Source organism: Zophobas morio, unplaced genomic scaffold (assembly GCF_036711695.1).
Source record: "Zophobas morio isolate AGI-343-1 ecotype UQ-CSIRO unplaced genomic scaffold, CSIRO_AGI_Zmor_V1 ptg000002l, whole genome shotgun sequence".
NCBI lineage: Eukaryota > Metazoa > Arthropoda > Insecta > Coleoptera > Tenebrionidae > Zophobas > Zophobas morio.
This window is the reverse complement of record NW_026972107.1, coordinates 23,710,145-23,723,285: the sequence shown is the minus strand read 5'-3', so window position 1 is coordinate 23,723,285 and position 13,141 is coordinate 23,710,145. Positions and strand designations below refer to the sequence as shown.

General features: G+C 32.6%; 1 protein-coding gene across 1 annotated transcript; it reads left to right on the top strand.

Annotated features, from left to right (window-relative positions):
- The first annotated feature begins 9,186 nt into the window (after positions 1–9,186).
- On the top strand, positions 9,187–10,840 carry LOC135122622 (venom acid phosphatase Acph-1-like). Its single transcript, XM_064046914.1, has 7 exons — positions 9,187–9,362; positions 9,417–9,524; positions 9,578–9,817; positions 9,868–10,050; positions 10,110–10,233; positions 10,290–10,498; positions 10,555–10,840. Exons 1-7 carry the CDS (start codon positions 9,240–9,242, stop codon positions 10,711–10,713), a joined length of 1,146 nt encoding a protein of 381 aa, XP_063902984.1. The 5' UTR covers positions 9,187–9,239; the 3' UTR covers positions 10,714–10,840.
- The last annotated feature ends 2,301 nt before the right edge of the window (positions 10,841–13,141 follow it).

The following is a 13,141-nucleotide window of genomic DNA, read 5'->3' as shown; positions in this document are numbered from 1 at the left end:
TTTGATAAGTAATTGACATTTGTTTGTTGTCATCCAAGTACAATTTTTTGCCCATTTTCTCGGATAAATATCTTACTTGCTTCAAGGTATTAAGTAAAGGAATTCGCCTTGAATTTGTAAATCAATATATTCTTAATTTCACTCAGTAAAGTCAATTTTGTGGCGAAAGGAAAACATTTTCAATTTTTTTTTTTTGTAATTTGGTTATTTTGAAAAATTTTCAAGACTTGACAACTGAATATTATTTTTCTTAATTACGGCATTGGCGATAGTTCCACTAGTATCGGCTTATGGTGTATCGGCATTTGACCCATTTTTATTATCCTTATACAATGTCCATCGTAGTAAATAATTTAAAAAACCCTCGGCACCTTGTGTGGTTTGGTCGAAGTTTAGCATACTTTTTTGACTTATCCAAAGATCCTCTATAATAGCGAATAATCTTGGTGTATTTGTTTTACTTTTAGTAACAGAATCAATGCCATCTGATTTTACGGACATAGTGCTATGCTATCCACGCCTGCAAGCTCCAAAATATCCTGTAATTCATGCAACCTAAAATAAAAACATGGTAAAACACACCTTTGTTACAATATATCTTTTGTCTGGGGCTTCCTTTATAAATTTCTCTAGATCAACTGTATCTAAAATTTTTGATTTTTTTGGCTAAGAATCTTACGAAAATCTTTTTAATAATGCAATGAGTGTACTAAATATTGATGTGCTCGTATCAGTATTTCGTTTGATATTTAACATCGTACGAAGCATAAAATAGTTTGTCCAAAGTGTGGAACGTTTCTTGATTTTGTCCAAAGTCCGCTATCAGTACATATTTTCAGTACGAACGTAGCATTTTTATGTCCCTCGTGAACGTAATTTCAAAAATCTGGCAATTGTAAATTTTGGTTTGTCAAGCATTTCATGACCTCAATCTTTGTTATAGAATTTGGTGTATAATGATCAACTTTACTGCCTCTGAACAAGTCCATAATTATAAGTTTCGAGGCTACTAGTGAAAAAACGAAATTGGTTGTGAACAATTTTAAGATTGTAGTATTTTCAGTAGACAAATTTAATAAAAATTATATAGGTATATATGGATATTATAAAACCTTTATTTTGAGAATTTTTACATAAATTTGAATTGTTAATCATATTTTCTCAACTATTTATTTTAGAACAAATTTATAGGAGAAAAAGTTATAGAGAATACGAAGAGGAAGAAGAAGAAAGTCACATCTAGTTTATTTATCTTTATTTATTAATTGGATATTAAAACTCTAATAATTCACAATTAACAGTTATCTGTACAACATTTAAATCATTGTGAACTCAATTTTTCAAAATTTATTTCGAGTTTTCCGGAATGAAGACCAATTTACTCACGTATAAGGTTATTCATTCCAAAAATATTTTGTTCTAAGCTTATAGGTTTACCAAATATTAATTATCGAAATATTTAGTGATTATTTAAAAAGGCGATGCTTAGAACTGACACAGCAATTTATGCGGAAAAACTGTAAGCAAGGGTAAGGAAAAGGTATGTAGGTAAAGGTAAGGACAAACTATTTAGGTAAAGGTAAGAACAAACAAAAATATATTATTATAATAAATTGTTTCACATGACACCTCATGTTCGCACTTTTATTTAATTACCGAAGGTGAACTTTAACAACTAACCTAGACAAAATTTTACGCTGAATAATAATTTTACAGACTAACAGACAGTGAGTAACATTGAACTTAACATAGCAAAGATAACATCGTGTTGTGTAATAAAATATGTATATAAGTGTTAGATAACAAAACGTGAACTAAATTACTTAGCCTTTTTGAGTGCGGTGCTGATATTCATCTTTACATGTATTAAAAATCTTCGTAGTCAGTTTGAGTCTTCTTTTTCTGCAAAAACCGTCGATAGTACACGGATCTCAAGAGTACTCTTTAATAAAAATTAAAACATATCTGTTAATTTTACTTTATGCAGTTTAACAATTTAAAATATTATTTAATAAAGAATCGTTCTCTGAATGAATCTTATTGAGATATTTTTTATATATCTCAAGATCTCAAGACCTCAAGAATCTTACTCAATACTGTAACACCGTTAACACCAACAACAGGATGTCAGATATTAATAAATGTAATGAGTAATAAATAAATATTAATCAATGCTTTTATTAAGCAAAAAATATATATCATCGAATTACATTCAGTTCTTTATAGATATTAATTCCGTCTGTGAATAATTTATATTGTATATCAGGCACTTGTTTGAAAAACATGCACCTAAATGTAGTTATCATTCGAGCAATTCTACATATCCTGTCTGGTTTACAAAAGATATTATTAATAAAATTAAAATTCTGCAATAATTAGTGCAAAACAAAACGATTTCACTTTTGTACATACTGTACTGTGTGTAGTGTTAATTTCATGCGATCTTTATAATTTAATTTTACATACAGATCTATACATTTTGCTTGTCTGGAAATGATTTCGTATACGTTTTTTAATAAAGACTCGTGATAGAAGAGATGAGATCTGAAGAATTATAGATCAGTAGCAAGTTGATGCAAAATTACATCAATGTAAGTAAGACATTTGGTCGAATAAATATATGGATCTATAGGTAAGTAGAGAAAAATGTTGTGCCTCGGTGGGATTCGAACCCACGTCTCCAAGCAATCCGGGCTGGTATGCTAACCGCTACACCACAAGACAACTTATCTTTGCTCTGCTTACCCATGTGTTATTGTGCCGCTACAGTACTCCCCCCCCAGCGACACAGCGCGCGGTCGTGCTGGGGTGCGAAGGAGATAGATGCTGGCGTCGCCCCTACCACTCTTACGGTCGTTGTTCGAACCCTGGCGGTGCTGCGGACCCCGAACACAGCGGGCACAGGGCGGTGGCAGAAGGATGTTGCGTGCGCGTTGCCTGTCGGAGGTCACCAATATAGGTAAGCAGAGAAAAATGTTGTGCCTCGGTGGGATTCGAACCCACGTCTCCAAGCAATCCGGGCTGGTATGCTAACCGCTACACCACAAGACAACTTATCTTTGCTCTGCTTACCCATGTGTTATTGTGCCGCTACAGATCCTCGTGACTAAGTCTACCATTTATAAGCATTTAATATTGTTAATTAAATCACTTATAATAATTAGTTATTAGTAAACAATATATGCAATAAAAGTTATAGGAGTATTTCTTATTTATTCACTATGAAGTAATTATGGCATTGCCCAATCCTCAAACTTGATGTTAACGTTGTACCAATACAATTCGATACTGATACGTTAATTTCTTTTATAGTCGTATACGTATATAAATATGTACCTTATCTAATGATGTTATTTCCTAGAAAATTAATCTCTATCTATGTCGAATATATCTTGAATTGTGAATTCATGCAGCGATGTAGTACTTTCCGTGATGAAAATATAAAATGTTTTTAGTATTGGGTATTTTATGTTATTGTATGCTTTTATTAACAAAAAAAAGTAAGTTACTAATGTTTAAAGGACGATCACCTTTCATGTGTGTTTATATTCAATAATTCGATAAAATGTATCAAGTGTTGATAACACGGTAGTAGAATGATAAGGGCACGCACTTATTCGTTTACCAGATGGTAAGCGTAAATAGCTGCGCTACCAGAATAGGAAATGAAGACCAGAAAGAGTATTGAGATTTCGATGATTTTGTACGCGTGCAGTGCGTACAAGTAGACGTGAGAAGTAGACATTTATTTGTTCGTCGCAACAGATAGCAACAAACACCTAGTAAATATCCACGTTGTCTAAACGGCATATGCTAACTCAACACCAAACAGTGCTGTATCTAGTAATCAAAAGATGAAATAATGTGAAAGATGCAGTTATCTAGTTGTAATAGATAAATATAGAAGAAAGATTTAAGTCTGATAAATTTATTGTTACAGGACTGCTTATATTTAAGTAAACATACGACATTGTTAAGCCAACAAAATAGTTTAATGATATGGATAAAAGCAGAAAAAAATCAAGCGATTTAAAGGCCGTAAACGCATCTCAAACAAAATTGTAAATTTTAGTCAGTATTGGGAAGGCCATAGTCGATGGATAAGTAATTTTTCAGCACAACTTCAAGTTTATTATGTGGAATCAGACCTTGGTCAAAATTATCTTGTGACAGTATTTTCCTTTATTTTTTATCCTTTTGACATACACAAGTGTTTGTCTCGACTAACAGGCTGACTGATTCATCAACGCCTAAACTACTGAAGCTAGTAACATGAAATTTGGAAAGTGGATCACTTTTGCGTTATAACTACCCACTAAGAAAGCATTTTTTGGAAATTACGCCCCTAGAGAGGTAAAATAGGGGATACAAGTTTGCGTAGGAGTCCCGTGAGTTTTTAACTTATACGGGTTCCCTGGGGATGGGAGAGTGGACGGGGTGAAAAATGATATGTCCTAATTGCGAAATCCACGCAAGCACAGCTGCGGCAACAGCTCTTCTAGTTTTCTATATTTTTGTTTAACTACAGCTCTGTGGATTCAATTTTTGCAGAGAGAAAAATAAAAAAAAAACTGTAATTAAAGTAGACAGCAAAGTAAACCATCCATTGTCACAAATAAATAAAAAAAATATATTTCTTCAGGACAGGTAACTTAATATTGTCCACAGATTTTACACATACCCTCGATAGATATAATGAATTGAAAGTCTCTACACTAATTTCATCGCTTATTTTACATATTTATTATCACAGTTATAACATTCATAATTCGTTTCATCTGTGGCTCTGATAGTTCCAACTGAGCAGTGATTTTTCTCCTTTATAGAAAGCTATTCCATTCCTGAAAAAGATTTTTTTAAAGTGTCAATAGAAACTTCTGTTCCTAGAAACTGCGATAAACCTACGTACCTTATGCTGAAACCAACTGAGCATTGTTTTGTTTACCAATTTTCATTCCTTCGAGTGTTTTGCTGCAAATACATTCCTGCGACAGTAAACTCTGGATTAGATAATGCAGTAAGTCATATGTCAAATAAGTTGTCATTATAATAATAATTTTACTTTCTGTTTCTGTTCGTTCGAGCTTTTCTTTGATTGTCAACATAGTTTGCAGTGTTTTTTTGAGTATTTCAAGAAAGGTTGACATTGCACACACGCAGATTCATAATGGTTTATAACTATTTTACGGAAATTTATGTAGAACACATTAATGTAACAAGCAAATGATTTTGACAATGTGATGTCTATTTGACCATATGCATGTTTTGGAATTTTAGGATTATGTAGAAATACCAAGAGCCGAAAAACTATCAAAATACCATAGGAGCTTTACATAGAAAATACATTATCTGTTTTTTAAAACAATATTTTGTATTCACTTTTCTAATTATTTATGGTGGTTAGTAATAAGTAACTTTTGAAACAACTATTTTCAATATTGTGTGGACAATATCGATGACGCGGCCAAAAAACGAAATTATTTTCCGAGTCTTGGCTTGAGAAGAACTGTGCTATGGCTGTTTTCAAAAGTTTTACTACTTTTGTAAGAAGAGCAGAACCCCAAGATCCGACCGATCACCCACCGTAAGTACCGTTTTGGGTTTTCTGCCTGTTTGCGAACCGTTTTTGACTCGCCGTCCCCGAGCGAAAAAATCGTACCGGCCTCACCCTTTTTTTTTCTGTTGATCGCAAGAAACCGGAACCGTTGAGCACGCGTCGCGTTCCGCCACCACCCTCCCTTCTCAGGTCGCCGTACCGTCCTCGCGCGATTTCCCGTTTCCCGTTCCAAAGTCGCCCGTCCCGAAGGAAATCGCCGTTCAGGAGGGAACGACCGTGCTGGACGTTTTGTTCTTTTGTTTTCTTTTGTTAAAGCCGTATTGTAATTTTAGTATTAAGAATTAGCCGTAAAACTATTTTACCTGTGTAGCTGGTTGCAGGAAATAAAAAACCTGATTTATTCTTAGAAATTTTTCTGTTTTATTTCTTGTTTCCGCGGACGTTCACCAGACCACCTGAAGATCCGTGTCTTCGGGTTTAGAGCCACCCCGGTGTCCCCTCCCTGGAGAGGGGGCTGGCGTACGAGCACCGCCGCTAACGACCGAAGATGCCACCCCCGGTGGCGTGAAGGTGACCGCATAAGTCTAGGTAGGCCAAACGTGTTTCATTTTTCAGCTGCATAAGTCGGCCCAAAGCTTGGCACCGAGGCACGCCACCCCCACGAGATATCGGCGAAATTCGGGACCGTCACCGGACTCCGTCCATTCACCGGAGTTTCGTCGTAACGTAATAGCGAGTGCTTAACGTAATAAATAAATATAAAAAAGAAATAAACCAAATTAAAGTACCTATTAATCCTCCTACATAACCTAATTTGAAATAACTTAAACAAATACTAAATAAAATGATAAACTAAATCAAGAACCATGAAGATAATAATATAAATAATACCTATAATTCTAAGGAAAGTATTATTGTACAGTATTTAAAGTTGTAACGACATATTCATTAATAAGATTTAAGGAATCAGCGTTTATGTCACATAGATGTGACACACTGTCAAAAAGTCTACACATAATTAAGGTTGGAGACCTTACTAGAACGTTGGAGTTCGGAGTATCATAATAAAATGTATGAGTATTACGTGAGTTGAAGTGAACAAAATGTTTAATTTGTGACAATAGCCATGGACAATCTATCATATTGTGAGCAAGATTGAAAAGAAATTTAATAAGAATTAATGTGCGACGAGAGTTTAACGATAAGTAATTAAATCTGTTTAAAAGTAAGGAATGATCATAGCTGCCATCGACAAAATAGGTCAAAAATTTGAGATACTGTCTTTGAACAGATTCTAATTGGTCTATGTAAATGTTGTAAATGGGATACCAAATTAATACTCCATATTCGAGTTTGCTTCTAATTAAGGAAGAGAATAAGATGTTAAGAGGTTTGACACTGGTGAAATTTTTACAATTCCTGTATATAAAATCATACATTTTGAATGCCCTTTCTGTAATTTCTTCTATATGTTGATTAAAGGTAAATTTAGAATCGAAAGTAATACCTAAATATTTCACAGTAGTGGAGCATTGTAAGGGAGATCCATTAATCATGTATTGATATTTTATAGGTGTATGCTCTTATTTAGGCAGAGGCGATTATCAGCACACCATGAGGAGATGGAATTAAGATCCCTCTGCAAAAGTACGGAGTCAGTCAGAGTATTTATGCTACTATAAATTTTCAGATCGTCAGCAAAAAGTAGTTTTCTAGCTGAAATGGCTTCAGTTATGTCATTAATAAATAATAAAAACAAAAGTGGCCCCAGCTTAAAATCCTAAGGCACACCGGAAGTTGGTATGTACATTTCAGAAAAGAAGTTTTTGTATCTGACACATTGGCGTAGTTGCAACAGATAGGATTTGAAAAGTAAGAGGAGTGACTCAGTGAAACCAAATTGTTTTAATTTTCCAAGAAGAATATTGTTCATAGATACTATCTTTCATCGTAAACACGCTTGACTGCTTTTTAGTCTTTTACAACGACAAACTTTCCTTAAAAAAACACAAATTGTGTTACACATTTCAGCAAATCAAGCACAATAATTTTGTACCATTTTGTGTGTAACTTCATTACTGATTTTATTACTCGATTTTGCCACCTCATTTGTTACTCTACTTTTTGACCTTTCAAATGGTTCATAATTGTTTACGGCATTTTTTCCTTTCACCAAAAATATTTTAAATCAGTACACTATAAAATTTCGAAATCCGTTATGTTTGATCTGCAAATATAATACAATAAGTATAACAAAAAAAACAAGCAAGACAAGGACAAAAATTCCACAGTACTTAATATACATATATAAATAACGTGGAACAAAATACAATCTTGTACATACCAAGGGCAGATCTGCTTTGTGTTTACATCTTGCGGAAAGTCTTGCCTAAGCTACAAACAAATTCATTTATCGTCACCGTGCTGTTCCGTAATTACAAATGTACATTATCGTCTGTTTTGTTTTTTAGACTCACACGTGCGTTAAATGATTCATATTTAACAACCCTCAAGTATGTTGCGAGAGGAACGTGTCGCCTCAAGGTATATGAAAACTTCCATACATTTTTTAAACTGAACTATTACGTGAAAACGCTTTTAACATGCAAGTCCTTGACATTGACAAATACATTGATATTCGTACGTTATAATTAGGTTTTTATTTTATGTAGAAACAGTTTCGAAAATATTGTATGATATAGTGCGTCCCCCTTGAAAGTTGAAAGTCACATATTTAAAAATAACTAATCAGTGAAGTTTTAAGTATAACCATTTTTTTGTATAAAAATGCAAATGTGTATGTTGAAAACTATTGATTAGAAACCCTTCTCTAAATCTAAATTTGTAAAAGTTTAGAGAGTTTGCGAACTTTAGTTGCTATTTTCCAGTTTTTATCGTTCGCTCTTATGTCCTCTTCTATTTATTTTCCCAATTTCTCTCTTGGTCTCTTCCGATTCATTTGGACCCACTCATTTTATTCTTCCTTCTATGGCATTCGTTCTTCTGTCATTTTTGTATGGAATATTAATTAATTTACAAGTATTTATTGTTTTCTTACGTTATTCTGTCCTCGAGTTTTTCCGCATCAACTCTACCAGGAGTTTCGTTTATTGTTTGAAGTGTAATAGATTATTTATGTTGGTAATATGAATTTTAAAAATTTAAAATCAAAACATTAATCTTATACCTTATGTTTTGTGTTCATTTCGAAACCTATTGATTTAATAGTTAGTATCTTGGTGATTTTTGTGTTCGCAGGATCTAATACAGTCTATTATCCATAATTACAATTCTTATACTAAGTTGTATTAATCATAGTTTTTAATCTACGTTGTGTCGTTTTTCCTAGCAAAAGTAGAAAAGGATTACATCCTGAATTAAATCTTCTAGTCTAGAGGGTGCAATTAGGTTCGAACCGGTTTGCTAAAGAGTGTTTTCCATGAAACAGTAAGTAATTTTTTTGTTATTTAATTATTAACTCTCCGTAACTAATACACTTGTAAGTACATGACGACAGACTGTTTAAAATTCATAAAAAGATTTGCTAACTCAAATAATTAATTTATTGCTACATACAATTTTGAGATAAAATTTGTATATACAATAAATGCTTTACATATAAACTGTTGTTGATTAATATATCACTAAATAATCGCTTGGTTAGAGCACAGTTAACTTTAAAATGACATTTCAGTCCTTGCGATTACTTGCTTGGTCTTTATATTTTGTTGTCGTGCAACAATTTGGCTTTAAAACAAGCGATGATATCAGTTCTCAAAATAATACGTTGGTACTTGTGCACGTAGTAAGTATTAATAAATACACGAAGAATAAAATTAAAATACAAATAAGGTAAAAGCTTTTCAGGCATGGAAATAGGACTGTTAACGGTTTTGAGGAATTGTACCCAAAAGATCCGTATTTGAATGAAACATATTTTCCATTTGGTCTTGGTCAATTAACAACTGTAATTAATGTAAATGAATTTACTTATCTTTAATTATACAGATATTATTCTAGGCTGGTAAAATAAAAGAGTACAATATCGGAACAGCATTACGGAAAAGGTACAACGAATTTCTGGGACCCTATTATTATCCAGATATTGTTGAAAGTTGGAGTACGGATTACAATAGAACAAAAGCGTCTTTAGAGCTAGTTTTAGCTGGGTTATTCCCTCCTCACAAGGAAGAAGTGTGGAATCAACAGTTATTGTGGCAACCTATTCCTTACAACTATTATCCTGCTGCACAAGATAAAGTACATCAAGTGATTATGGAAGTACATTTCATTAGTTCTTAGCTTTTTAGGTTTTATTAGGAGTTACTTGTCCTTACTATTTAGAATTATATGATCAAGAAGTCCAATTGCACCGTGACCGCAACATGTTTGATAAATACAACAACATTTTTCAATATATTTCTAATCATACTGGTCTTAACGTTACGAAATATTTAGATGTGTATAATTTATATTTCGGGCTTGGAACAGAAGTAAGTATATACCTAACCAAGAAAAGGTACTTGATGTCACTTTAACATATATGATATAGGAAGAATGGGGTTTTGAATTACCAGAATGGACGAAACCAGTATGGCCGCAAACTATTGTTGACTTAACTATAAATGAATATTTTATATCAACAGCTACTACAGAAATGAATCGTATGGCGTCTGGTAGAAAATGAAATGTGAAATAGTGATCTTTCATGCTTCTAATTAGTTCATTTTAGGATACTTTTTACAAAAAGTAGTGAGTGATTCATTTTCCAAAATTAACAACATTAAATCTGGTAGAAAAGTATATCTATATTCTGCCCACGAAAATAACATCGCTGAGCTTTTGATACTTCTGGGAATTTTTGAACCGCTACATATACCCGATTATGGTTCATATGTAATGTTTGAAATTCACAAAATTAACAACGAACATGGTGTCAAAGTCTGTTGAAGTAGTACTTTATATTTATTATAGTTTATTTATTATATTTTTTGCAGATCTATTACGAAAATTATGTAGCAAATGGACCTCAACTTTTGAAGTTACCAGGATGTGATACCTTCTGTGAAATTACAAAATTTGTATCTTTAATCGAGGAATATTTTCCACCTGACGATTTATGTTATAAAAGTCAAAAGAGTCATAATTACCAATAACAGGAAGTATAGGTATTCTAAAATACAACCAGTTTTAAGTTAATAAGGATTCTAAAGATTTTGGCCTCTTTAACGTTCATTGTGCTACCATTAATAAATACTAGGTACCAACTATTAAAAGTTTAATTATTGATATGATTTTTACTTCCCAAGCATAAAGTAAAGTAGGTATTGTAATATGGTAATAATTTCATGTTTTCTTAACGTTTCATAGCCCGTTGAGAATGGAGCAGTGGGTCCCTATTTCTATATCGTGTTCTGTCGTCTGTGAACGATTTTATTAGACAGGAGAGCAGTTCTGTCTAAATAACCTTAGACCAATTTTTTAAAACTCTAATCCTAGTGTGACAGATTAATAAAAAAATTATATTGTAACGAAGCGAATTTTCGACGGGTGTTGAGCCACGACAAGAGTATAAGAAGAAGATTTTTTGTGACAACCACCCCGTGCCGTCGGTCGCGGCGAGGGCAGCTCAGTAGTATATGAGGGCAATTAGTGCATTCCTTAATTACCGTCCTAATTACCCGCCATGTCCTAATTATCCGCCCTGGCCTAATTACCCGCCCATTAAGAAGTCATTAAGAAGTGCCGCCATGTTTTGGCCTAATTACCTGCCCATTAAGAAGTCGTTAAGAACTTCCCTAATTACCCGCCGTGTCTCTGGCCTCTCATTGGTCGGGCTAGTGTATAAAATGAAAACAAAGTGTTGTGTTTGTGTCATTCTGTACCCCAAGTTCTACGTCGAAGAAGACCCCTAGGTGAAGTAAGTGATTTTTTTTTTATTTATTTTTCTGTTTTTTAATTATTTTATTTTGTATATAGAACCAATGGTTGGTGAGAAACGCGCCCTACATGTGAATTTGATGTCGAAAGCAACCTAAGTGCAAAAAACTGAAGCTGATCATTACGATTTTTTAATTTATTTTAGATGAATTAATGAATTAAATAAAATTATTGAAATATAACAAATTTCGCCTATACGAAAATACTCAGCAGACTCAGTTGTGGGAGTAAAAAGTCGTCTGAACTGTATTGAAGTCTCAAAATAGGTATACTGGTTTATCGAAATGTCGGATGGAACTCTAAGACGAAAAAATATATTCAACTAATAGCCTTATGTAAAAGTAAAAAATTATCGCAAAATTTGCTTGTCTATTTTATGTTATGTATCCACTTTAGCTTATTATGTACAAAGTAAGTATAGTGAAAAAAAATAAAGAAATAGAAATATACTTTTTTTTATTACTCCCCTATTATAATTACTGTTATCGGAATCCCAAGTCTTAAAGGGAAAGTACGAGTTATAACGTGACAATGAAAAGCAAGAAAACATAGGTCTACAACCAAAAAATTGTCAAGAAAAAGAATAGACGGACTTTACTAAGTTGATGTGTGCACACAAGCCGCATTACACGAATTTATTATTATTACCATACCCGACATTTAAGAGGAAAAGAGCTTTATTTTTGAAAAGTTGTACAAGTCTGTAATATTTTGTTAAGAAACTATTTAATTCATCTTAAATAATTTTAAAACATAATGATAATTAAAATGATATAAGAATTTGATATTATTCTTGATTAGTAATTACATCATTCTTGATTATTAATTAAATTAATTGTATTTGGCGGCCATCTTAGACTGCAGGAAATTATACCAAAATGTATAAGAGGAAAAGAGATAGCTTTACTTTGATAAATAATAAGTAAGGAAATATATATTTCAATAATTTTATTTAATTCATTAATTCATCTAAAATAAATTAAAAAAATCGTAATGATAATTAAAAGAATATAAGAATTTGATATCACTCTTAATTAAATTAATTGCACTTGGCGGCCATATTAGAGCGCGGGAAATTATACCAAAATATATAATAGGAAAAGAGATAGCTTTACTTTGATAAATTATAAGTAAAGAGATATATATTTCAATAATTTTATTTAATTCATTAATTCATCTAAAATACATTAAAAAATCATAATGATAATTAAAAAAATATAAGAATTTGATATCACTCTTGATTAGTCATTAATTACATTTGGATTAAATGATGTCACTGATGTCACAGGAAATTATACCAAAATATATAGGTAAGAGGAAACGAGATAGCCAGGAATCAGCTTCAGTTTTTTGCACTTAGGTTGCTTTCGACATCGAATTCACATGTAGGGCGCGTTTCTCACCAACCATTGTTTCTATTTGCAAAATAAAATAATTAAAAAACAGAAAAATAAATAAAAAAAATTCACTTACTTCACCTAGGGGTCTTCTTCTACGTAGAACTTGGGGTACAGAATGACATAAACACAACACTTTGTTTTCATTTTATACACCAGCACGACCAATGATAGGCCAGAGACACGGCGGGTAATTAGGGAAGTTCTTAACGACTTCTTAATGGACGGGTAATTAGGCCAGGGCGGG